This window comes from Chrysemys picta, chromosome 22, assembly GCF_011386835.1.
Source record: "Chrysemys picta bellii isolate R12L10 chromosome 22, ASM1138683v2, whole genome shotgun sequence".
NCBI classification, from domain to species: Eukaryota; Metazoa; Chordata; order Testudines; family Emydidae; genus Chrysemys; species Chrysemys picta.
The window spans coordinates 16,376,700-16,402,642 of record NC_088812.1 but is presented as its reverse complement, the minus strand read 5'-3'; the positions used below and the strand labels follow the sequence as shown (position 1 = coordinate 16,402,642).

Sequence of the window (25,943 nt, the reverse complement as noted above, 5' to 3'; positions counted from 1 at the left end):
CACTCCCGTCAGGCCCACTGAGGGCCCCTTTGGTGCTGGAGGCTCTCGCCCCCCCCTCCCTCCCCACCCACACATCTCACAGGCAGCTGTTTGCTAGAGGGTTTGGCAGCACCTTGTCAGCCTCCCCCTGCAGGTGGGAGTAGCTCACGAGGCTACGTAGCGGTCTAGCAGCCGTCGGTAATGGGGTTGCCTAGTGCAGGGGTTTTCAACCATTTTCCCTCCCGTCCCCCAACATGCTGTAAAAACGCCATGGCCCACCTGGGCCACAATACCTGGCTTTCTGCATCTAAAAGCCAGGGCTGGCATTAGGGGGTAGCAAGAAGGGCAACTGCTTGGGCCCATGGTCTAACACTGGCCCTGCTTGGCCACCCCCCTGAAACCTGCTGATGGCCCCCCCCTGGGGGCCCCGGTTGAAAACCACTGGCCTACAGGGCCCGCTCAAGGAAGTTTAGGAAGACGCTGGGGCTCCCAGGAACAGACATGCAGTCGTTGCTGTTTCCCCGCAGCTCCTGGGGTCACCTTATTCCAAGCTCCCCGGCCCAATTAAGCCTTCACAGGCTGCAGATCTGGTTTAGCTGCTTCCCGCCATGAGACAGCCTTAAAAGCCAGCGTTCCACTTCAAAACCTGCCGTAATCTGCCGGCGCGACAGGCCACAAAAGCCAGGCGTGCCGCGCCTGGCTCAGATCAGTGGGTTCAAAGGGTGGCTGTTGCCAGTGGCGTCCGACCGGTGCCCCTAGAAAATCTGTATTTGATTAGGAATTTCAAATGTTTGCCCCAATCTGGAGCCTGGGATTTTTAAAGAGGTGATTGAATCATGCCCGTGGAGGGGGGGCTAAGGGGCCTGCTGCTTCACCTGCAGCACCTCTGGAGGTTGAGCTGGGAGACATTAACAGACCTGTGACAATATGGGCCCAGGCAGGCCCCCACTGTTACTGCTCTGTCTGTGGGGCAGGGGGAGGAGCAATAGAAAAGCAGAGACCAGTCGTGTCAATCAGATAAACAGGGTCTGGTTGGTGATAATTGGATGTGTTTTATTAGCTTAAAAGCTGGGTTGGCCAGTGGCTTTACAGGTCACAGCTGATTGGGAGGCCAAAACCGCAGCTCATTTGGTCAGTAAAATGTCGCATCCCACCCTGGCAGACAGTGCAGCTACGTTCCCGGCTAGCGGCAGGGCCACATACACAACCCTGCTGGGCCATCTTCACTCAGGCGGCAGACCAGGGATTTGGAGCAATCAAATTTTTGAATTGTTCCGCTCCGGCTCCGCTCCAGCTCCGGGCAAAAACCGACTGGTCCGTGCTTCAGCTCCGGGCTCTGCTCCAAAGCTCTGCGGCAGATGCCGGCCCATTTAGCATCAGGCTACTGGATCCCAGCCCCGATGATGACCCCACTAGGGGGTGTCGTGGTGCTGCCCCATAACCCTCCTTCGTTACTGCCGCACCGCAGACCCACGCATGCAAGAGGAAAGACGAACAACTGGGCCAATTTTCACGCTGGGTCTGGTTCCTTTGATTTTCACCCCTCTCCTCTGCCTCTCAGCCATCTCTCCAGGCGGCAGCAGAGGCATTGAGCGTACCAGCCAGTCCAGCCTTGTAGTTGATTTTTTTTTTTTAAGTGCCAGGAATATTATCTCATGCAGTCTTTCTATTTAAGTCCGAGTGGCCTGTTGCTTTAAATCAACCATTTAGAAGAGAAGCTGATTTAACCCTCACTCAGAGTGTGTGCTGCTGCCTTCGAGAGGTAGCAGGCAGGTTACATGCGCACATAACAGCCTTGGCTGAGTGAAGATGCTCAGGCAGTACAGGCCCACGCTTCAAGCTCCCGAAGTCCCAGGTTCAATTCCCCCGCCATCCACTAGCACGAGACGGTCTTTAGCTCTGCCACTCTCGCTTCTCTCCCAAAGAAGACAACAATCCCTGAGGATAGGAAGTAAGTCAAGAAATAATACAAGAGAAGGGGGAAAAACATCTGTACAATGCCCAGCATTTTCTGGAGCCTACTGGGATATAAATACCACCACCAGTTGGAGATATGTTCCCTGGAGGTTTGGGCTAGCGCACGGTCTTTCCATCTGTGACACTGTTTCCGCGGTCCAAGGTATGTCACAGGCCGGAGTAGCCCTGCAGAGATACAATAGTAACAATTCTTTAGATGTTTAAAAATTCAGCCTGCAGGTATAATTAGTAACAATCTGGAATTTGTCATTTTCCACGAGACCCTCCTGTTTGCTTGGCAGGATTTTGACATGTATAAGCGTCAGCGACGTCTAGTTCAGGTTGCCTGATGTGTCTCATTATAAGAACCAGTTTTCAATTGCTTATAACTTTGCCAAACTTAAACCTTGCGAGCTGAAATTTCCCATGCTGCTAAGATGAGCCAATGGTTACTTACCCTCACTGTTCAAAAACCCTGTGCCTTATTTCTAGTCTGAATTTGTTTCGCTTCAACTTCCAGCCACTGGCTCCTGTTCTATAGTTATCTGCTCGATTGAATAGCCGACTATTGTCAAATTTTGTTCCCCGTGTAGGTACAGACTGTAATCAATCTCTTTGTCAAGCTAACGAGATTGAGCTCCTTGAGTTTTCATGTTTTCGAAACCTTTAAGTATTCTCATAGCTCGTCTCTGAACCAGCTCCAATTTATCAACAGCCGTCTTGAGCTGGGGACAGCGGAATTGGACCCGGGATTCCGGCAGCACGCACCAGAGGGTTGACAACTTTGTAATATTTAAAAACCGGACACTCCAGCAGGAGTGCTGGAACCAGGGCCGGCTCCAGCATTTCTGCCGCCCCAAGCAAAAAATGTGACACAGCTTAGGCCAAGACTTGATCCCTGCGGGACGCCACTGGAAACAGACCCAGTTGATGATGATGATTCCCTGTTTACAGCTACATTTGCAGACGGATCAATTACCCAGGGTTTAATCCATGTAATGTGGGCCGTGGTCATTCTAGTTTTTTTAATCCAAATGTCGCGCAGTACCAACTCAGACGCCTTCCAGAGGTCTAAGTCTATTACGTCAACACTGTTACCTTCATCAATCAAACGTGTAACCTCACCAAAAATATACAACACGTTAGTTTGACAGGATCTATTTTCCATAAATCCATGTTGATGGGCATTAATTATATGACCCTCCTTTAACTCTCTGTTAATCAAATCCCATATCAACCACTCCATTATCTCTATTTCAGGGACTCCCTGCAACACCCATCTTCACATCCTCCCCCAGGCCAGGGGCTCTAAGCATCTCTCATGACACTCCCATGCCAGGGGATCTGTGTGCCCCTTATTTCCCCCTCTCCCCCATGCCAGGGGCTCTGGGTTAATGGGTGTCCCCCATGAACCCCCCCTGCCAGGGACTCTGTGCCCCCCCATCTCTCCCTCCCCCCTGACAGGAGCTCGGTATAGCCCCCATTTCCCCTTTCTCTACACACCAGGATCTCTGTATGACCCCCATTAGCTCCGCCCCCCCCCATGCCAAAGCTTCTCTGTCCCCCCACCTCCACCTGGGCGCTGTCCACACATTTTACCCTGGATCAAGGCTCAACAACTGCTGCGGTTGTTGCCCCTTCCCCCTCCGCGCCCTCCCAGTCCTTACGTATTGGTGCTCCCCGGCCACGCGCTCCCCCCACCGTGCACTGTTCTCGCACAGCGCCGCCTTCTCTGAACCCCCGTCTTCTCCCGGTCGGGGCGCCTCCCCCGCCTGCTCCCCCTCCAGCCGGTGCGTGCGGCGATGCCGGCTCAGCGTGGCGCTCTGGCTGAAGATGCGGCCGCACTGGGGGCAGGCAAAGGGCTTCTCGCCGGTGTGGACGCGGCAGTGGGCGGCCAGGTGGGGGCGCTGGCTGAAGCGCTTGCCGCACTGGGGGCAGGGGTAGGGCCGCTCGCCGGTGTGGGTGCGCTGGTGCAGGATGGCGGCAGAGCTCTTGCCGAAGGCCTTGCCGCACTGCTCGCAGCGGTAGGGCCGTTCGCCGGTGTGGGTGCGCTGGTGCTTGAGGAGGTTGGAGCTCTGGCTGAAGGCCTTGCCGCAGGCCGGGCAGCGGTAGGGCCGCTCGCCGGTGTGGGTGCGCTGGTGGCGGATCAGGGTGGAGCTCTCCCCAAACCCTTTGCCGCACTGGGCGCACCGGAAAGGCTTGTGGCCCAGGTGGCCCCTGCGGTGTTTGAGGAGGTTGGAGGTCTGGCTAAAGCTCTGCCCGCACTCGGGGCACTGGTGGGGCCGCTGGCCCCCATGGGTCTGCCGGTGGGTGCGCAGGTGCTGGCTCTGGGAGAAGCTCTTCCCGCACTGGGTGCAGAGGAAGGGACGCTCGCCCGTGTGGACCCGCTGGTGGGCCAGAAGGTGCTGGCTCTGGGCAAAGGCCTTGCCGCATTCAACGCACCGGTAGGGCTTCTGACCCAGGTGGGTGCGACGGTGACGCAGCAAGTTCGAGCTCAGGCTGAAGGTTTTCCCGCAGTCGGTGCAGGCGCCGGGACGCCGGGATGCCGGTGGGTCTAGGAGATCCCACTCAGTGGGGTTTTCCCCGGCCCCACACAAGCTCTGCTGGGAGATGTCCCCTCCAGGTCTCCTGGTGGTGACGTCTTGGAGATCCCGCTCTGTGGAGTTTTCCACGGCCCCCCGCAGACTCTGCTGGGTGACATCCCCTCGGGGTCGCCTGGCCCCCAGTGGGGTGGTGGAGGTAAGGTGATCTTGCTCCACGGGGTTTCCCCCTGCCCCAGGCTGGATCTGCTGCGAGACGTCCCCTCCAGTTCTCTCTGCTGACGCCCCGCGCGACTCCGCTTTCTCAGCGCCCTCCCACAGCGGGGTGTCCTCTTCAGTTTGGCTCAGGATCTGGTGATCTGCTGGCATGAAAAGGAGACTCCAGACATGGCTACATTGCTCTTTAAAATACTGACGTGTTCCCTGATACTACAATCCCCCTCCCCCACTCCTGATGACCCCAGGTAACTTCCCCACCCCAGCCTACCTAAGGTATTTACTATGGTCCCCATCACCTCTGTATCTGAGCACCTCACGCTCTTTAATGCATTTATCCTCACAACCCCCGGTGAGGCAGGCAGCGCTATTACCCCATTGTACAGATGGGGAAACTGAGGCACGGAGACTAAGGGTATATCTACACGGCAATAAAAGACCCATGGCACAGCTGTGGCTGCCAGGGTCAGCTGACTCGGGCTTGTTGGGCTCAGGCTGTGGGGCTAAAAACTGCAGTGTAGATGGTTAGACTTGGGTTGGTTGCAGCCCGAGTCTGAATCCCCAGAAGGAGGTTGGATCTCGGTGCCCAGACTCCAGTCTGAGACCGAACCTCTACACTACAATTTTTAGCGCTGCAGCCTGAGCCCAGCAAGCCCGAGTCAATTGACCCAGGCTCCGACACTCGGTGGCGTGGATATTCTATTGCCAAGGGTACATTTACTCTGCAATGTAATCTTGGGCTCAACCCCCATTTCCATCTACACACAATTCTGTCTGACTCAGGCCTGGGCCTCAGGACCCCACTGGGGGATGGGTTTGAGCCTGTGGGTCCAGCTGGGACTCGGGCCCAAACTCCATCATTTCGCAGTTAGGATGCAGTTAGACCCTCAGACCCTGAGTCAGCCAATCCTATCCCACAATCCCACGGGCCGGTGCTCTTTGACCTTGCTATCCCAAGAGTAGCCAATCAACTCCCAGGAAATGGAAGCAATCCCCTGGTTCAAATACAGCAGCTCGGCGTTGAACCCTTCCATTTTATTCTGACCCCTGAGCGGCAAACGCCATGAACCGCCTCCTGCGTTTGCAATAGCCACCAAGCAGAAGAAATGCTTTGCCGAGCGCGCCGCTCCCAGGAGCACAGCCAGATTTTGGAAAAGCTCTGGTGCGAGGCGAGCAAACAGTTGGGTTTTAGTTAGGGTGACCAGATGTCCTGATTTTATAGGGACAGTCCCGATTTTTGGGTCTTTTTCTTATATAGGCTCCTATTACCCCCCATCCCTGTCCCGATTTTTCACACTTGCTGTCTGGTCACCCTAGTTTTAGTAAGAGCACCAGGAATGCCCACGCCCACCAGGAGATAGCGAAGAACGGCGTCACTGGACCGGAGACCACTGCCTTTCTCCGCTAGATTAAAGAGACCTTTAGTATCCAGCATTTTCTCCCTGGGATGGGACTTTGTGCACTGTAATCAAGTCACGTCTGGATCTGCTGTTTGTTAAGCTAAACAGACCAGCTCTATCAGTCTCTCCCAGTAAAGCATTTTATCCAGCCCCCAAATCATTTTTGTGACTTTTCTCTGCACCCTCTCCAATCGTCCAAAGTCTGTTTAAAATGTGGACACTAGCACTGGATGCAGTATTCCAATACCAGTCTCCCCAATGCCGTATACCCAGGTAAATTTACCTCCCTACTTACTCCCTACTCCGAAGCAATTTTTCCAGCCCTCAAATCACTGTTACTTGTGAACTTCCTGCAAATACTCAGACAAGCATTCACTATTCACAGTGGGTGAAATTCACTGCAATGCAGATGCTCACTCAAGACCCATTGAACTACAAGGGCTGAAGGGGGAATTAAGTAGTCCGTAGACCCAGTGCTGGCCCCGTCGCACACACGAAAGCTCCAGAAAAGCGAATGATTGTAGATCAAGCCTAATCGCCACTTGGGATCCTCCAGAAATAATCCAAACACTTTCCGCCCCCCTCTAGTTCTGATTATTCATTACCTTTGCAAGCACCTCTTTGATTCAGCCATTCGCTGGGGTCCGGGAGAATTGAGACACGGGGTTCTTTCCTGCATTCCATGCGAGAGATGGTGTCAGGATTAGGATCACACAACCTGCAAAGGAGGGTGGGAGAAAATAGGAGGTGCCGTGACTTGTTAAATAGCTGCAGAGCAGTGGCTTATTTATTGAGACTGAAAATAATAAAGACGTCTATTGAAGGCGGAGCTGGCTGACAACATGGATTTTTTGGTTCTCTGGCCATTCTAAACAATAAATAAATTCCGTTTTGGTTGAACGCTTTTTTCAAAATGTTCGACAAACTTGAAAATACGATCACTGCAGGTTGAACAACGTGGGGGTTTTTTTCAAGCATTTTTTAATGTTTTTGATTGCCTGAATAAAATTCAAGAAAACGTTGATAAATTGAAACCTTTTGTTTTGAAAAGGTCGAAAGGAAATGTTTTGATTTTTTCTGAATTTTTTTTAGGTGTTGGTTTTTTTTTTTTTTTGACAGAAACAATTTGGCAAAATCGACACAAAATTGTGAAAAGTTTTGGTGCCGCCAATTCTGCATTTTTCACCAGAAATTGGCTGAAAAATTCACCCAACTCTACCAGAAGTAGATAATATAATTAATTGTATAATAAAAACAGTTAAATGAAAACCTCACCAGTGTTTAAATAATGCATTCTACAGAAACTGGGCCAGCCAGCCACCTTCCCCCTTTGTCATCCAGATCTATCCATTGACTCTCAGCCTTTGTTATACTGCAACCCACCTTACCACCGCCACCATCTAGCCATAGAGGATGGTCATGAGTCTCTCTGTTCTGATTGCGTCCCTTCTGGGGTTGAGCACAGCTGCTGCTCCATAAGGAGCAGTCAGTCCATGAGCAGTTGCTCCAGGGTGCATGTAGCCCTAATGGCAATGTACGATGTGTTTGGCTCTGTGAACGGTCCATAGAGGATAACTACCTGCTATTAATAACAATGAGCAGAGTTACACCTTCAGCTTGAGTGACTGCAGTTCAGTCCTATGATGCACATGATCATATGTTCAAATCCTGCTAATAAGCAAGGAGAGGAGTTGCTATAACAACATATTTGCCATGGCTGCTTTTTGCACTTCTGGGAGGCAGCGTGGCCTAGTGGCTGGGTCCCAGGAGTCCTGTGTTCCACTCCCAGCCCTGCTACCGAACTGCGGTACGGGACCTTAGGTAAGTCACGTCCCCGCTCGTGCCTCAGTTTCCCCTCCCCTCCTTTACCTGTCTTGTCTATTTAGGAGGTGCTCTCTTTGGGACCAGGAGTGTCTCCCGGGACCCTGAGCTCGGGGCGGTATTGTAATACACAATTCTTTCTGTCTACATCCTTTTTCACCAGGATCCTGCAGTTTCTGCAGCACCTTCCACCAGAGCATCTCAAAGTGTTTACCAATCCTGCCCCACTGATCTCACACCACCACCCAGTGTGAGGGCGACGTTACCATCCCTGCGTGGCTGGTGAGGAAACTGAGGCACGGAAAGACTGGATGGAAGGAACGACAGGGCTGAAAACTGCACAGCCCGCCCCCACGTGTTATCTCTTCTTCAGACAGCTGGCCCTCCTCCTATATCCTTCCCCCAGCTGCCACCCAGGCGCCTGATCTCGTTTCTCTCTGGCTGCTTCCTCCAGGCAGCAGTCCTCCCTTCTTCCTTTGCTTTTCCCCTCCTCTAGGGCTGCCTTCCCCCTGGATCGGATCCTCTCCGCCCCACTCACCGTTCCTGCTGGGGGATGCTTCAGTGTCTTGGGCTCTCCGGGCAGAGGGGCGTCCAGCGGCAGATCCAGGGGGATCCAGGCAGCAGGGGCTGCCAGCGGCAGAGCTCAGGCACCACCAGGATTCAGGCAACAGGAAGGTCCTTGCTGCATTAAATCCCCTCCTGCCCTGCACTACATTTCCTCATCCCCACCGGGAGAGCTGGAGGATCTGAGACCTCTATGGGTTTAATCCTTTAGTAGGGTGAAAACCCCTCTAGGGCGAAACTGACCACCCCATGCAGTGGCCAGTGCACCTGTCCCATCCTTCTGCACCTCACCCCTAGAGCAGGTGGGGTGGTGGGGGAACTGGGGGACATACAATGGCCTGATTGGATGATCTAATGGCCCCTGCTAACTTTTAAGCTATGAAATCTGGGAGAAGGAGGTCAGGGTCTATGCCAGCCTCCCAACCCAGGCACCTGTTTCTGTTTGCCAGTCCGAAACTTTAAAAGCATAGACACAGGAAGCTAAAGGGAAAGCCCTTCATGTGCAGCAAGGGAGATTTAGGCTAAATATCAGGAAAAACGGTCTGACTATAAGCGGCGATTTTGGAACTTTTATTTATTCTCCTTCAAGCAACATAGTTTTTCCTGAAACCCGACTGAAAAACCCAAATATTGTTACATTTTTTTTTACCCACAATCTTTCCTTTATTGGCATTTTGATGGGATTTGTATGGCATTATCAACTCCTGCAATTTTGTCCCAGGCATCGTGATATTTGGTGGTTTTCTTAAAGCCCCAGCTCCTGGAGTCCTGTTATTATGAGAGACTCTCCGCTTTTTTTTTTTTAAGGTACATTTCTAGTCCTGAGGGTTGCAGAGAAATGCTGGAAAACAAGATGCCTAAAGGCTCTGAATCCAGAAGGCAAATAAAAGAACCTGCACACACACACAAAAAGTAATCTCATGATTTTTCAGGCCGGAACCATGATTTTTGAACACGTGGATTTGGCAGTGCTGATTTCACAAACAGAGGCTTATCCTGTGCTTAAAGTGATCTGAAAAGAGGGTGGGAAGTTCTAGCAGGACCTACGAGAAGCTGACCGGTCAGACAGTGCTTAAAGCGTGCCCCTTAGTGACCTGATTTGGGGTCTGTGACCCCTGGCAAACCCTCCCCTACCCACACACATACCTTAACCACTGTGTTTAATGCTCCTGTGAAGCAGAACCCTCTACTTCAAGCTTAAAAGGAAGGATGGCGTGGTGGTTAGAGTAGTAACTTAGGCCCGGGAAGACCTGCGATCAATTCCCCACTCTGCCATAGACACCCTGTGTGATCTTGAGCAAGTCCCTTAGCCTCTCTGTGGCTCCATTTCCCCATCTGTAAAACAGCAACAATAGCCATGCACTCCAGAGGGGGTGGGAAGATCATTGCAGATTGTGCCATGCCCCGATACTACGCTGATGGGGGCCAATACCAATACCTGAGTTAGAAACTGATCTCACAAGCCCTAATGCGTGTGCTTAACTTTGTGACAATGAGTCGCGGTATTAAACTCGACCACAGTTAGGCTGCTGGTTTGCTGAGCAGCGTTGTCTCCTTGCATTCCCTCATCTGGTGTCTCTTGTCTTAATACTTAGATGGGCAGAGACCATCTTTTTGTTCTGTGTTTGTACAGTGCCTTGCACAGTGGGGTCGTGGCCCACGACTGGGCCTTCTACGCACTACCGTAATACACCTAATAAATAATGTTCAGTGCCCAGCATAATGTGGCCTTGGTTCCTGACCAGGACTCCTAGGTGCTGCCATAATACACCTAATACCTAGGGCAGGGGGATCCTGGCCCATGACTGGGGCTCCTACACACTATGGTAATACAAATAATAAAAAAGAACAAATCAATAAAAAGAAGTTCTTTGCAGGTTGAGGGCCTTAATTATCCTATTGCCACCACCTGCACCATAATATATTTCTAGGATAAAGTGTTTAAAGCATTCTTTTATTTGCACATGGAAATTACTAGGTCAGATTTAGAGCCATCTTTTAAAAAAATCCCCAGTGTTTTGAGTGGTGTTTTTTTTTCTGGTGGGAAAAGTGTTTTACCTCCACTAACTCGCCGCTAACAACCCCCTGCCCCACCTTCGCTAAACCTTCCCTAAGAAATTCCCCCTTGGGCCAACCCCTGCCCTGGCAAAGGTGTGTGCACATTCTGAGCAACCGGAATAGGGAGTTTCAGTGGAAACAGGCAGGAGTTTTAACGCCGGGGGTTGCTTCATGATCCAGCGATGACGCAAGCTGCTCTTGAGATTCATGCACCGCCTTAGGAGCGCCCCATATCCGATTTATCCCACCGTAAATCGTCCATTCCCCCAACCAGTGACTTAAGGGATCTAACCACAGAATGCAGGTAGAGCGGCCAGTCGCAGCGATCGCAGGCAGCACAGCCGGGGGGATTGGATAAAGGAGGGACCTTCCTGTTCCCAGACACCCATTTAATCCTGCTGTCTGCGCCTAGCTGCTGGGAGCTCCCGGATCCCCATCCCCAGTGGAGACACCCTGAACCAATTGCTTTTCCCAGCTGGAGCGGTGAGTTGGGCAGGTGCAGGGAAAGGCAGCCCCCGGGGAGGGGCAGAAACCGACAACAGAGGCGAGGCGTGGCTGGGATTGGAGTGAAAGGAGGGGGGGGACTGGAGCCAAGAAAGGGGACCCGGAGCCTGGCGCGTTGCTGGGGATGGAGAGAGGGGGCGATCCGGGCAGCGGTGGGGTTCCTGCGGCTGCGGTGGATGGAGATACCCCGGCTCCCCAGCCTACCTGCTGAGCGCATGGGAATCCAGGCCCCCTGGGTTTGAGATCAGTGGGTGGCTGATGTCACCTGCGACCAGCCAGGCCCAGCCGCACCTTGTTGGGGATGAGTCACCGTAGCGTTGTTCTCCTTGCTGCCTTACAGACCTTGCAATCAGTTACTGCAGGCGGAAGAAATTCTTTGGTCTTATAACTCTCAAGAGTGATTGTTAAATGCGTTGCGGTAACGCCTAGCGGGCCCAACTGAGAGCAGGGCTGGATGGGCAGCCCCTGCCCCAAAGAGCCCTAGACAGACCAAGGGTGGAGGGGAAATCGAGGCACGGGGGGGGAGGGTGACTTGCCCAAGGTCAAGCAGGAGGTCAGTGGCAGGGATGGGAATAGAGCCCGTATCTCCAGTGTCTTGGATGCCGGTTGCATGTGAGTGCAAAGCCCTGGCTGCTTGTAAGTGACCTGAAAAGGGCTTAAAATATATGGGCTGGTGGTACTTTATTTTAATTGCTCCTATCGTGCATAAAGGTGGCCTGAGGAACAGCAGGGTTGCAGTCTCAGCTCTGCCGTTGGCCTGCTGAGTGACCTTGGGCAACTCACTTCGTTGCTCCGTGCCTCAGTTTCCCCACCTATCAATGGGGAATCTCTCTTTTGTAGAGTGCTTTGAAATCTACTGATGTAATGTGCTAAGTAGTCTTATGGCAAGGGTATGTGGTAACCAGCGTGCTGTGTTCCTCTGAAAATCTGGCCCTTAGCGTTGGTGCCGATCCGTCTTGAAAATGAGTGTGACTTTCAGAAGGAATCATTCACAGGTGCTACGTTGAGCCGGCTGACTTTTTTATTTATTTATTTATTTATTTATTATCATCAGAACTTAAAAAAAAACTTTTTAGGACTGAAATGTAAATTTTCACTGCCAAAAATGAATTTTGGTCAAACATTTCTGGCTCTTCATTGTGAGAGAGGAGAGAAAGGAAGGAAAACAAAAAACCAGGAATTGGCCATTTTTTTGGTAAAATATTTGGATTTTGAAAACTGAATTCCCTTCCCCCAAAATACAGCTTTTGAACCAAAAATCTTGTGGGAAAGTTTGGAGGAAAAACCAGAAGTATTAGAAATCTCCTGCCCAAACCTTTTCCAACCGCCTCTGGTTCTGAGTCTGCTTGAGCCTAATTTTAAAAGCCTGACCTGAACCAAGAACGTTGAGTCCTTTTTAAAACCGAACTGACTCAAACCTGATACTTCCCCCCCCCCCCCCCCAAAAAAAAAAAAAAACTATGTCAGCACTGCTGCTCCCTCATCCCTGGAGCTAGTGGGAGCTTCCCGTTCCTCATGCCCAGCGCCCACCATCTGTCTGCGGTGGCAGCCAGCCCGGGGAGGGTAGTCCGCACGCTCCCTCTGCAGTGCTCAGCAAGGTGGTGTCGGCCGGCAGGAGTGGGGCACACGGCCACTGCCGTGTCAACCCCACCAGCAGAAGGAGGTGACCAGAGATGACCTGACCTGACCCCAAGAGGGTAGGGTTGTTTTTAGAGACATCCTGAACCTGACACTTTTCCCATCAGGTTGAGTCAGGCTGCAGATCTCTAGCGCTCAGCGTTCGACTCCAACCTGAGACATCGAGAGCTGCAGGTAACGTCATGGCAACACTGAAACCTTCCCAGTCATTTCTGTATCAAGCCCATAAATCCTGGATCTTCGCATGTTGTGTGTCTCAGAAAACAACTGCGGTGCAAATTTCTGCCCCAAAGTGCTAAGTACTAATGCTTCCAAAAATAAATAACTAAGGAGTACTTTCTTTTTTCCTAGTGGGAAAAGTACCTTATCGTCCCTTCTCATCCTCTTCACAAATGCCTGAACTGGCTTTGCTAAACTGTTCCTAAAAAAATTAATTGGACTTGGATGATTTCAGCTTAAAGGTCTGAGCAACTGGAAAATGGTGCTTATCATGCAAACACATAAGCCTGGTCTACACAGTTTTTGTACCAATACAATTATGTCTGTCTATTTAAGGTACTTATCTGGTTCCCATTACTATTGTATCTGAGCAATATAATTACACCGATCGAATCCCAAGTGAGAATGCAGTTATAGGGGTATGGAACAGCTGCCATAGGGGAAGAGATTAATAAGACTTTGCACTCACATACAATCAGGATCCCAGGCAACGGAGATGCATGCTCTATTCCTCTCCCTGCCAGTGACAGAGATTAATAAGACTGGGACTTTTCAGCTTGGAAAAGAGATGGCTAAGGGTGGATATGATCGAGGTCTGTAAAATCAAGACTGCTGTGGAGAAAGTAAATAAGGAAGTGTTATTTACTCCTTCTCATAAACACAAGAACTAGGGGTCATCAAATGAAACTAATAGGCAGCAGGTTTAAAACAAACAAAAGGAAGTATTTTTTTTTCCACACAACGCACAGTCAACCTGTGGAACTCCTTGCCAGAGGATGTTGTGACAGGCAAGACTATAACAGGGTTCAAAAAAGATCTGGATAAGTTCGTGGAGGATAGGTACACCAATGGCTATTAGCCAGGATGGGCAGGGATGGTGTGCCTAGCCTCTATTTGCCAGAAGCAGGGAATGGGCACCAGGGGATGGATCACTTGATTTACCTGTTCTGTTCATTCCCTTTGGGGCACCTGGCATTGGCCACTGTTGGAAGACAGGATACTGGGCTAGATGGACCTTTGGTCTGACCCAGTATGGCCGTTCTTATGTTCTTATACAGGTATAAAGCTGTCTTATACAGGTATGACGTATTCCCCATCCCACTTAGGAATAGCTGTACCTGTATAACTGCATCCACCCTAGGTAGGCTATACCTCTTTAACAATACCGGCATAAAGCAGTAGAACTTTTGTGTGTGGACAAGTTAGATTTTCAGATGACCTCAGCGCCAGAGTAAGGAGCCAGTTTTACAAAAGAACTCAGTGCACACAGTGCTTAGCTCTTCTGAAAATCTGATCCTTGTTTAGGGGCATAAAGTGAATCTGAGCATTTTGAAAATCTGGCTTTTGTAGCTCAAGTCTGGTCTATGCTTAAAAGTTATATTAGCATACCTACGAAAGAACCATACCCCGACCAACAGAGCTAAACCCCAAAAGTAGACGCAGCTCTGTTGGCAGAAGACGACTTGTCAGCTACTGTCATTCAGGGAGGTGGTGTTACTACACTGTGGCAGAAAAACTTCCGTCGGGCCTAGTCTACACCCCAAAGTTAGGTCAACCTAGCTAAATATCTCAGGGATGTGGACAAAATTCACACCGCTGAGAGCCGTAGTTAAGCCAACCTAAGCCCTGGTGTAGATACTGCTAGGTGGATTGAAGAATTCTTCCCTAGACCTAGCTACTGCCTCTCAAGGGGATGGATTAACTACAATGATGGGACACACCTATTCCATAGCTGTAGCAAGTGTCTATGCCACAGCCTCATAGCTGCAGCTACGCCGGTGTAGTGCTTGTAGTGTAGACACAACCTCAGGCTCTGACTACACTATGGAGTCTACACTAACTCAGCATATGTGCAACCTGACTTTAAGGTGGGAAGAGGCTGAGAAGCACCCCAACCCAGAAAGTTGCAACCCAACACCCCAACTGCTTTCACTGTCAAAAATTTCTCCGTAGTGATTTAAGGTAAGAGTGTTAGACACCTGACCCTTGGGCCGGGCCAGGCTAGCTTGATGTATTTATGTTCATGTGAGACCTGTTACAGATCTCCGCTTTTGTGTTAACCACAAACATTAAGTTTCTAGCTCTCATGAGTGTGAAGATAAATTTTTGGTCTTGAACAAAGTGTAACCCAATGTAGTGATGTCTGCAGACAGCCTGAAACATTGGCTCTGAAGAGTGTGACCCTCCCATCTTCCATTCATAACATTTGGGTGTTAACACTGGTGCCTAATGATGACTCATTTAAAATGTCAACGTTAACACTTCATTGCTGAGTATTAGACTAGCTGGGATGTGAAAGGGGGGTGGGGTTAAACCTAGAGGGAGGATTGAGATTTGCTGCAGAAAGGAAGATCCAGAGGGAAGAAAGCAGTGAGACAGGGAAAGGAGAGAAAGAAAAAGAGGAAGGACGATGGAGAAGGAAGAGAAGCAAAAGGTAGAATAGCAGCAGAGGGAGCAGATTTCTCCCACTCATGTGACTGTAAAACACTGAGCACTTTATAGTGACCGCTGAGTTGGGCCATATCACAAGCTTTGTGCAAACGTCCCATGGGTGTCACTGGGAGGTAGATCTGGAGCTTTTGTTCTCCCTGTCTCATGACACATAAACAAGGGGACACTTAATAAGATGAAAGATGGATGGATTTCGGACTAAGCAGAGGAAATACTCTCCCCACATGCCACCTCGTTAGCCTGCAGAACTCATCGCCACAAGAAATTAGCAAGATTCCAAAAGGGCTGGAACATTTCTGTGACTAAGAAGAGTTCGCTATTGAAATTGTGGAGAGGATATTAAACCCAGAGCTTAATTAGAGGCCAGGAAGAGACCTAAAATTGGGGGGCAGGTTATCCCACATACACCTTCCTCTGGGGCATCTGGCACCGGCCACTGTCCGAGATTAGGACACTGGGCTAGATGGTCTGATTCAGCCTGGCAATTCCTAGGGAGCTGGGCTGGGGCTGGGAGGCGGGTGCATAGATCTATACGTCCAGGCCCATAATTTAGGGATGGAGATTTTTTTCAGAGGAGTTGGGGAGCGCTTGGTGGGAGCTGGGGAACCTGGGAGGAGTTGCTGGGAGTTGGGGGCCAGGAGAGGCGGTGGGGGGGAGTTGGGGGGGGTGCGAGTCACTGAGAGATGGGGGTTAGTGGGGGGGGGGTGAGAGATGAGGGAAGCTGGGTCCTTAATGCCCATTTGTGTCTTGGAAAAATCCCCTGGTAAATATGGCTTCAGCCTCCTGCACTGTGACCCCCCCCCCCATACAGCCGACCCTGACCCCCCCCCCCCCCCCCCGCGGGGCCATGGAGCGGAGCCTGACCCCGCCCACCACAGCGCGGAGCTTGACCCCCCCGTGGCCGCGGAGCGGAGCCTGACCCCTCCCCCCCACCATAGAGCCGCGGCTCCGCCCGTTCCTAGAGCTCTCCAGGAAATGCGGGGGGCGGGGAGCGGGTGGCCGCGCAGGGACCTTCCTGTTCCCAGCAGCCCCCGCACCTGCCTGCGCCCGAGCCCGGCTGCGCTGGAGACCCCGGGCCGAGCGGTGAGCGGGCGGGGGGGGGGGGGGGCTGGGGAGCCGGGGGGCCCCGATCCGGGCAGCCAGCGGGGAGCGATCCGAGCAGGTGGAGGGCAAGGGGGGGTCCTGATCCGGGCAGCTGGGGGCTGATCCTGGCACCTCGGGGGGGGGGGGCGAGATCCGGGGTGACGGGGGGGGGGCGAGATCCGGGCAGCTGGGGGGTGATGGGGGGGGCTGATCCTGGCACCTCGGGGGGAGGGCGAGATCCGGGCAGCTGGGGGGTGATGGGGGGGGGGGGGGGCTGATCCTGGCACCTCGGGGGGGGGGCGAGATCCGGGCAGCTGGGGGGTGATGGGGGGGGGGGGGGCTGATCCTGGCACCTCGGGGGGGGGGCGAGATCCGGGCAGCTGGGGGATGATGGGGGGGGCTGATCCTGGCCCCTCGGGGGGGGGGTGAGATCCGGGCAGCTGGGAGGTGATGGGGGGGCTGATCCTGGCACCTGGGGGGGGGGCGAGATCCGGCCAGCCTGAGGGTGGGTAATGGGGGCGCCCTGATCCTGGCAGCTGGGGGGGGGGGAAGAGTGATCCGGGGTGGGTGTGATCCATGGCTGCCTGGCTCGCTCCCCAGCCTGCCCCCTGAGCACCGATGGGACTCGTGGCCCCCGCCCCCTTAATTTGAGAGCAGTGGGTGGCTAACGTCAGCTGGGACCTGCCTGCCGGGGGGTGATTCACTGCCGCTCTGTTCTCCTTTACGAACTTTGCCATCAGTTACCGGAGGGGAAGAAATTGTTCCGTTGGGTGCACAACTGTCAGCAATTGCAACACTCCGGGTGAGCCTTTGGTTTCACAGTCTCTAAAAACCAGGCTCCTTTCCTCCCTCAAACCCAGGAGATCTGTCCCAAGTGACATTGCTCTTTACCAGGATTGTCCCCGACACCTCCCAGCTGAAATTGTAACCATAAAGCTGCCAGGAACAGGTATATTTCAGCCTTGAGGCATTCCCTTACAGTACAAAGGACAGGCCGGCGGAGCATAGGGAGATGTGATCTCAGTTGGGGAGGAGGGCTCTCTGGGCACGCCAGCAGTGCAAACCAGAACAACAGAAAACTAAAGCATTAGTTCTGTTTAAAACAAAAATTGTGACTTTGTAAGAATTTTTTCTACTTTTTTAATAATTTTTTTAAAAGCTCTGAAAACAGGCCCCATTTCCTGAAGGACTGATCCACCCCCACATACCACTTCCCTTGTAAGAACTTAATATTGGTATCGCAGTAGAACCTAGGAGCTGTAGTCACAAATCAGGACCGCATTGCGCTAGGCACTGTACAAACAGGGATGGTCCCTGCCCTAGAGACTGTGTTTTGGATTATTTTGTCCCCCCTCCCTCTCCCCGGATGCGTTAGAACATAAGAATGGCCGTACGTTAGTGGGATTTTCTTTTTTTCAGGTTGAATCTTCAGTTTAAAAGACAACTTGTGTTGGTACAACGACAAATGGGGAGAAACTAGCCAGGAATAACTTCTGGCTGGAGATCCGAAGAAGGTTTCTAATCGTCAGAGGAGGGAGGTTCTGGAATTGCCCCTCCATGACTCCTAGCAGGAGGCTAACACCTTAACTAGCTTAAAGCTGGAGCGTGATACATTTATGAACAGGATTGTATGACTGGGCTGCCTGCCGTATCAAGGGACTGGCCTGTGTGACTCAGGAGGTTCCTTCCAGTCTTGTGTTCCAAAGAGAAGTGACTAGATCTAACCTTACTAAAAAAGCCTCATGTCAGAATATTCTCCTATCCCCTGGAAAGAGCTGGACTCCCAAAGACCGAGGCCCCTCAAAAGCAGTAGCTGCTTTGTGGAAGATGTTGACTGCAGTTCTTAGGAGCAGGGAGTGAAAAGTCTGGGCTGGATTCTCTCCCACCAGTTTTCTGCTGTTGTGTCTCTAGAGACTTCAGTGCAGTCCCTCCTGACTCCCCTCATGTAGATGACCAAGAGAGGAAGCGTGGCTAGCGTACTAGCCTGGGTCTCCAGAGATCGGGGTTCAGTGCCTTGCTCTGCCACAGACTTCCTGTCTGACCCCCCTCAAGCCAGTCACTTAGCTGCCACATGCCTCAGTTTTCCCATCTGTAAAATGGGGCTAAGGACTGTGTGACCTCGTTTGCAAAGCCCATTGAGCTATATAAGAGCTAAGTATTATCTTCCTATGCCACAGTTGCAATGAGACTAATGCTTCCCTACCCCAGAGGGGTGTGATAAGGATGTAAGCTGCTGTACTGCCGATGACCAGGTAATAATAAGAGTTCTTACTTGCTTTGCTTTCTCCATTAGGTCTTCAAGTGCATCCAGCCACAGCAACACTGTGCAGAGAGAGGGGGGCTGCAGGGGCAAGCTGGGAAAATAGCCTTTGGTTTGCCAAGGTGCTGCCTGCATAGGAAACCCCGACCCACACATCTCGGAGTGCAGGTAACGGTGCAGAGATGTCCGTGTGCCCTTTACAGCACATGCCTGTTAGAGGAACCCTGGCAGGGCCCGAAGGGGAGTGTCAGGCTGGGCTAAAACAAATGGCAATTGGGGTGTCTGAATCCCCTAGGCAGCTCTGGGGAGCAATTGCAGCCTTGGCACCTCGATTGCTTGGGTGGTGGTGCTCTACCTGTGGCTAGCAATGCCTGCGTCTTAGAACAGGGATGGTGCAGCACTGGGAACTAGGCACACAGGGCTGGGTTTTCGGGGGCTCAGCACCCAAAAGTGAGGCTGGGTTTTCCAAAAGCGTTCCCGGGCTCTGAAAATAATGGTGCCTAAACGGGAGCTGAGCTAGCCCACGATGCGGTTAGTCAGTCTGTGTCTCACTAGCCCGTGTGATATGCTTTGCCTGGGCTCCTTCCCGAAGGGTTGGATGTTTCCTGACCTTGGGCAAAGTCACTTAGGGACAGATTTTTCCAGGAAACCTGATGGCTAAGAAGTGCCTTACCTGGTCAGTGCCCACCTCCCATTCACAGCAATCTGATGGCTGCAAGGCAGAGTCGAAATAGGATGCAGATTTTAAATATGGGAGGGTAGTGAGCTCCTGGATCAGTTTCATCAGGGATGGTGGTGTCTCCATCAGTTGGTCTCTCTAAATCGAGACTCAGATGTCCTCTAACTCACCTGCTGGTTGGGCTCAGGGCAGGACTCGCTAGCTGAGTTTCTCTGGCCTGTGCTCTGTAGGAGATCAGGCTGTGAGATCACAGTGGTCCCTCCTGGCCTTACTGCTTAACCCATCTCGTGTCAGATTCAATGGCTGCATGTGTGGGGAACGGGCTCTGTAGGGTGACGCTGCTGTGGGGCAGAGAGTTAATGGGCTGTGTTTCTCTTCTCTCTCCCATTAGCAGGATTCCTGACTCCTCACTTCTCCTTCCCCTCCCCCAAATGGAGCAAGAAGAGCCGTGCGTGGTGGAGCTCCATGACTCTGATGACCCTGATATCGTTAGACGAGTCTACATAGGTGAGGACGGACGCGAAGCCAGGAGCCACCGATCGGTGAAGTGTGGGTGGAGGGAGCTGAGACCCAAGGGGTGAAGGGGACTCTTAGTTCCATCTGTCCTAGCCTAGCGCTCCTCGTGTTATGGATGGTACTTGTCTGGCCCCATTTGCATTGTATCTAAGCACCTTCCAGTTGTCACTGGAGTTATCCTCACACATCCCTCTGAGGCAGGGCTGGGCATCTCCATTGTTCAGAGGGGGAACTGAGGCCCAGGGTCACCACACAGGAAGGCTGTAGCAGAGCAAGGACTCGAACCCCCTGGGTCTGCCAAGTCCTAGGCTAGTGGCCTGACCACTGGGCCGTTCTTCCCACATGGTGTCACTCATGGGATCCTGGGAGGAAGCACAAGCAGGAGAGCGCAAGAGGGGAGGACTCCTGTCTCATGCTGAGAAAGAGGGACGATCATTGAGTTATCTTAAGTGCCTATACACAAATGCAAGAAGCCTGGGAAACAAGCAGGGAGAACTGGAAGTCCTGGCACAGTCAGGGAACTATGATGTGATTGGAATAACAGAGACTTGGTGGGATAACTCACATGACTGGAGTACTGTCATGGATGGATATAAACTGTTCAGGAAGGACAGGCAGGGCAAAAAAGGTGGGGGAGTTGCGTTGTATGTAAGAGAGGAGTATGACTGCTCAGAGCTCCGGTATGATACTGCAGAAAAACCTGAGAGTCTCTGGATAAAGTTGAGAAGTGGGAGCAACAAGGGTGATGTCGTGGTTGGAGTCTGCTATAGACCACCAGACCAGGGGGATGAGGTGGACGAGGCTTTCTTCTGGCAACTAGCAGAAGTTGCTAGATCGCAGGCCCTGGTTCTCATGGGAGACTTTAATCACCCTGATATCTGCTGGGAGAGCAATACAGCGGTGCACAGGCAATCCAGGAAATTTTTGGAAAGCGTAAGGGACAATTTCCTGGTGCAAGTGCTGGAGGAACCAACTAGGGGCAAAGCTTTTCTTGACCTGCTGCTCACAAACAGGGAAGAACTAGTAGGGGAAGCAAAAGTGGATGGGAACCTGGGAGGCAGTGACCATGAGATGGTCGAGTTCAGGATCCTGACACAAGGAAGAAAGGAGAGCAGCAGAATATGGACCCTGGACTTCAGAAAAGCAGACTTTGACTCCCTCAGGGAACAGATGGGCAGGATCCCCTGGGAGAAAAACATGAAGGGCAAAGGGGTCCAGGAGAGCTGGCTGTATTTTAAAGAATCCTTATTGAGGTTGCAGGAACAAACCATCCCGATGTGTAGAAAGAATAGTAAATATGGCAGGCGACCAGCTTGGCTAAACAGTGAAATCCTTGCTGATCTTAAACGCAAAAAAGAGGCTTATAAGAAGTGGAAGATTGGACAAATGACCAGGGAGGAGTATAAAAATATTGCTCAGGCGTGCAGGAGTGAAATCAGGAAGGCCAAATCACACTTGGAGTTGCAGTTAGCAAGAGATGTTAAGAGTAACAAGAAGGGTTTCTTCAGGTATGTTAGCAACAAGAAGAAAATCAAGGAAAGTGTGGGCCCCTTACTGAATGAGGGAGGCAACCTAGTGACCGAGGATGTGGAAAAAGCTAATGTACTCAATGATTTTTTTGCCTCTGTCTTCACGCACAAGGTCAGCTCCCAGATTGCTGCACTGGGCAGTACAGCATGGGGAGAAGGTGACCAGCCCTCTGTGGAGAAAGAAGTGGTTCGGGACTATTTAGAAAAACTGGACGTGCACAAGTCCATGGGGCCGGATGCGCTGCATCCGAGGGTGCTAAAGGAGTTGGCGGGTGAGATTGCAGAGCCATTAGCCATTATTTTTGAAAACTCATGGCGATCGGGGGAGGTCCCAGATGACTGGAAAAAGGCTAATGTAGTGCCCATCTTTAAAAAAGGGAAGAAGGAGGATCCGGGGAACTACAGGCCAGTCAGCCTCACCTCAGTCCCTGGAAAAATTATGGAGCAGGTCCTCAAGGAATCAATTATGAAACATTTAGAGGAAAGGAAAGTGATCAGGAACAGTCAGCATGGATTCACGAAGGGGAAGTCGTGCCTGACTAACCTAATTGCCTTCTATGATGAGATAACTGGCTCTGTGGATGAGGGGAAAGCAGTGGATGTGTTATTTCTTGACTTTAGCAAAGCTTTTGATACTGTCTCCCACAGTATTCTTGCCACCAAGTTAAAGAAGTATGGGCTGGATGAATGGACTGTAAGGTGGATAGAAAGCTGGCTAGATCGTCGGGCTCAACGGGTAGTGATCAATGGCTCCATGTCTAGTTGGCAGCCGGTTTCAAGTGGAGTGCCCCAAGGGTCGGTCCTGGGGCCGGTTTTGTTTAATATCTTTATTAATGATCTGGAGGATGGTGTGGACTGCACTCTCAGCAAGTTTGCAGATGACACTAAACTAGGAGGCGTGGTAGATACACTAGAGGGTAGGGATCGGATACAGAGGGACCTAGACAAATTAGAGGATTGGGCAGAAAAAAACCTGATGAGGTTCAACAAGGACAAGTGCAGAGTCCTGCACTTAGGACGGAAGAATCCCATGCACTGCTACAGACTAGGGACCGAATGGCTAGGTAGCAGTTCTGCTGAAAAGGACCTAGGGGTCACAGTGGACGAGAAGCTGGATATGAGTCAACAGTGTGCTCTTGTTGCCAAGAAGGCTAACGGCATTTTGGGCTGTATAAGTAGGGGCATTGCCAGCAGATCGAGGAACGTGATCGTTCCCCTTTATTCGACATTGGTGAGGCCTCATCTGGAATACTGTGTCCAGTTTTGGTCCCCACACTACAAGAAGGATGTGGAAAAATTGGAAAGAGTCCAGCGGAGGGCAACAAAAATGATTAGGGGTCTGGAGCACATGACTTATGAGGAGAGGCTGAGAGAACTGGGATTGTTTAGTCTCCAGAAGAGAAGAATGAGGGGGGATTTGATAGCAGCCTTCAACTACCTGAAGGGGGGCTCCAAAGAGGATGGAGCTCGGCTGTTCTCAGTGGTGGCAGATGACAGAACAAGGAGCAATGGTCTCAAGTTGCGGTGGGGGAGGTCCAGGTTGGATATCAGGAAAAACTATTTCACTAGGAGGGTGGTGAAACACTGGAATGCGTTACCTAGGGAGGTGGTGGAGTCTCCTTCCTTGGAGGTTTTTAAGGCCCGGCTTGACAAAGCCCTGGCTGGGATGATTTAGCTGGGAATTGGTCCTGCTTTGAGCAGGGGGTTGGACTAGATGACCTCTTGAGGTCCCTTCCAACTCTGATATTCTATGATTCTATTCTATGGCTCCCTGCCAATTCAGTGAGACTCCTGGGAGGCCCCTCCCCTCAGAGTGACCTGCTGTTTCACTTACCAAGTGGCTTTAATTTGAAGGGAAGAGGGTACCTGGGGGTTACTGAGTGCAGGGTGGCTGCCCCAAGGAGCCACCTTCAGGGTGAACCCCGGGTCCCTTGGGTGGCGTTAATTCCTCCATTAAACTGCTAGCGTCCAAAGGGTGTCCTAGCCCCATCCCTCCGTGCCCTCCCCTTGGGATCTCTCGTCCTCCCTGCATGTGGCAAAGCTTGGCATCGCTTTGTGCAGATCCCTCTCTCTGGTGAGTGCCCCATCCCACCTGCTATGGGTGGGGGTTCGGCTGTGCCGCTGGTTGAGGAGAGGGTCCCTGTGTGCTCCAGGCTGCAAGGCAGCTGGGCTTCTCTCCCCCCCCCCCCGTTTCCATTCTCTTCCATACAGTGTCCTGGAACAAGGTGGGTGGGGGGAAAAGGGAAGGCTCCCATGTCTCATAGGTCCTGGGCGGTTAATACACCTCCAGCCGAAGGCTTCCCCATCCACTTCTCATGGGGTCTGTGGGTCACTCTTGTCACCTCAGCCTAGCTCATGAGGGAGTGGGGCTGAGGGGAAGCTTGGGGCCTCTCCTGGGAGGGGCGGGGTTTGAAATGAGAACTGCCGTCTCTCCCACCCTGAGGACTATGGGGGAGACTTTCAAAGCTGCCTGGAGAATCCAAATACCCGGTTGCTGTGAATTTTAATGGCAACGGGACCTCTGACCCCTTGAGCTGCTCTGCAGCGCTCAGCCCTGGCTTCCAGACGGAGCCCCAGGGCTGTGCGTTTGTGCCAACCCCGGCTCCCCTTTGCTTTCCAGCTGACGACGGCATCGTGAGCGAGAGCGAGGAGGAGCTTCAGCACGAGATCATCCAGACCGTCATCCCTCATAGCCCGCTGGCCAAGAAGCCCAAGAAGAAGGCTTCCCAGAGAGCCGACGGGAACAGCGGCAAAGCCCGGGGGCCGGAGAGCCCGGCAGGGCCGCCCCCTGACTATGGCAGCGAGTTGGTGGAGTTAGCTGGCGGGCAGGAGGAAGAGGGGGGGATGGTGGTGCGGCACCGCGGTGCCGCCGGCCGGCAACGGCCCTTCATCTGTAACGAGTGCGGCAAGAGCTTCAGCCACTGGTCGAAGCTGCTGCGGCACCAGCGGACTCACACCGGCGAGCGGCCCAGCACCTGCAGCGAGTGCGGCAAAAGCTTCAGCCAGAACTCGCACCTGGTGCAGCACCGGCGCACCCACACCGGCGAGAAGCCCTACCGCTGTGGCGACTGCGGCAAGAGCTTCAGCTGGAGCTCCAACCTCATCCAGCACCAGCGCATCCACACCGGCGAGAAGCCCTACCAGTGTGGGGAGTGCGGCAAGAGCTTCACCCAGAGCAAAAACCTCATCAAGCACCAGCGTACCCACTCGGGCGCCCGCCCCCACCGCTGCGCCGAGTGCGGCCGCGGCTTCACCCAGAGCACCAACCTCCTCAAGCACCAGCGGCTCCACGCTGCCCGCCAGAGCCAGGCCTGCCCCGAGTGCGGCCAGACCTTCCGTGAGAGCGCCGAGCTGGAGCGCCACCGGGCCGAAGCCCACGGGCACGAGCCCTACATCTGCGTGGAATGCGGGGAGAGCTTTGCCAAGAGCGCCACGCTCAACCGGCACAAGAGGGTCCACAAGCCCCTTTTCGTGCGCTGAGCGACGGGTGTGGAGCGGGGCCGTGCCTGTCATGTGACCATGCATGGCATCAAGATGCACTCAGTGGGGTTCGGCATGTGGCTGGCCGCAGCGTTGCTGCCTGCAAAGCATGGCTATGCCTGTCACGTGACCAGCCCCAGCATCGCCGAACGTGGCTGTCCATGGTATTGATGTGTGCTGAGCGGGGCCCTCCACCGTATCGATGGATGTTGAGCATGCCCGTGGCCCGTCATGTGACCTTCCATGATCTCAATGAGCACTTAGCGTTGGCAAGTCACGTGGCTGTCTATGGCGTCACATGGCCATCCACTAGATTGGTGCGGGTTGCCCATGGCCGTCCACTCTATCAACGCTGTGGTCAAACCCTTGGAAAGCAGACCTCAAAAGACTCACAGGGGACAGAGCTTACAGATGTACATAAGGTGGGGGGCGGGGACCAGGGGTGGGGTGGGGGGATGTTTAAGGTAGAAGCCATAATACTCAACAAGGCAACCCCCCATCCTAGGGAAGCCAGCATCTAGGTGCAGGGGAGGGCATCCTCTCCTGGGGAATGACGTTAAAAGCTAGATTGTGGATGAGGAGGTGCCTCGGGTGTAGAATAAAATTCTGCTGTTTTGGGGGTGTAGATTCTGTGTGGCTCGGGCTCGTTGGGAAGGAAATGGCACCGTGGTTCCGTATTTGGGGTCCTGCTCTCAGTGGGGGGCCCCAGGTATTGTGCTAATACGGATAATGGGGGTGGGGGGAAAATCACATGAATTAATCAAAGGTTCTTTGTCCCTTCTAAGAGGCTCTTGTCCCCCCTCCCTCCTAGCTGGCAGCTTTCTGGAGACCTGCCCCAGTCGGCTAGCATGGGACAGGACTTACCCGTCCGTGGGTGTGGGCCGGTTGGAGATTGAAAGAAGGAATCGGCAATGGAAGTGAAAGAGTGAAGCAGAACAGAAGCTCAGAACCAACCCCCCAGCCTGTCTGTGTTCCCTGGGCGACCTACTGCAAGGCACCTGGCTGGCAGGGCGTTCCCTGAGGGATCCCACCAGCGCCTGCTCCCAGTGT

At 52.7% G+C, this 25,943-nt stretch overlaps 2 protein-coding genes across 15 annotated transcripts; one reads left to right on the top strand and one right to left on the bottom strand.

Annotated features, from left to right (window-relative positions):
- Window positions 1–1,013: 1,013 nt before the first annotated feature.
- LOC101947490 (zinc finger protein OZF-like) lies at window positions 1,014–11,474 on the bottom strand. Of its 8 annotated transcripts, none has more exons than XM_065576071.1 (5): window positions 11,243–11,474; window positions 9,623–9,811; window positions 6,697–6,809; window positions 3,603–4,837; window positions 1,014–2,121 (listed from the first exon to the last, which is right to left on the bottom strand). In XM_065576071.1, exons 3-5 carry the CDS (start codon window positions 6,773–6,775, stop codon window positions 2,104–2,106), a joined length of 1,332 nt encoding a protein of 443 aa, XP_065432143.1. In that variant the 5' UTR covers window positions 6,776–6,809; window positions 9,623–9,811; window positions 11,243–11,474; the 3' UTR covers window positions 1,014–2,103. The 8 variants fall into 8 exon arrangements, with proteins under 8 accessions (XP_065432143.1, XP_065432145.1, XP_042698130.2 ...); XM_065576073.1 differs by having other exon boundaries at window positions 3,603–4,834; window positions 11,243–11,473; XM_042842196.2 differs by lacking the exons at window positions 9,623–9,811; window positions 11,243–11,474 and adding exons at window positions 7,475–7,673; window positions 8,451–9,523.
- On the top strand, window positions 10,721–25,518 carry LOC135977083 (zinc finger protein 629-like). 7 transcript variants are annotated; one of them, XM_065576080.1, is made up of 5 exons: window positions 10,750–11,017; window positions 12,784–12,850; window positions 18,723–18,857; window positions 19,760–19,875; window positions 24,034–25,518. In XM_065576080.1, the coding sequence occupies exons 4-5, from the start codon at window positions 19,800–19,802 to the stop codon at window positions 24,891–24,893; spliced, it is 936 nt and encodes a 311-aa protein (XP_065432152.1). In that variant the 5' UTR covers window positions 10,750–11,017; window positions 12,784–12,850; window positions 18,723–18,857; window positions 19,760–19,799; the 3' UTR covers window positions 24,894–25,518. The 7 variants fall into 7 exon arrangements, with proteins under 7 accessions (XP_065432149.1, XP_065432152.1, XP_065432150.1 ...); XM_065576076.1 differs by lacking the exons at window positions 10,750–11,017; window positions 12,784–12,850 and adding exons at window positions 16,288–16,429; window positions 17,170–17,231; XM_065576077.1 differs by lacking the exon at window positions 12,784–12,850 and having other exon boundaries at window positions 10,721–11,017.
- Window positions 25,519–25,943: the final 425 nt, after the last annotated feature.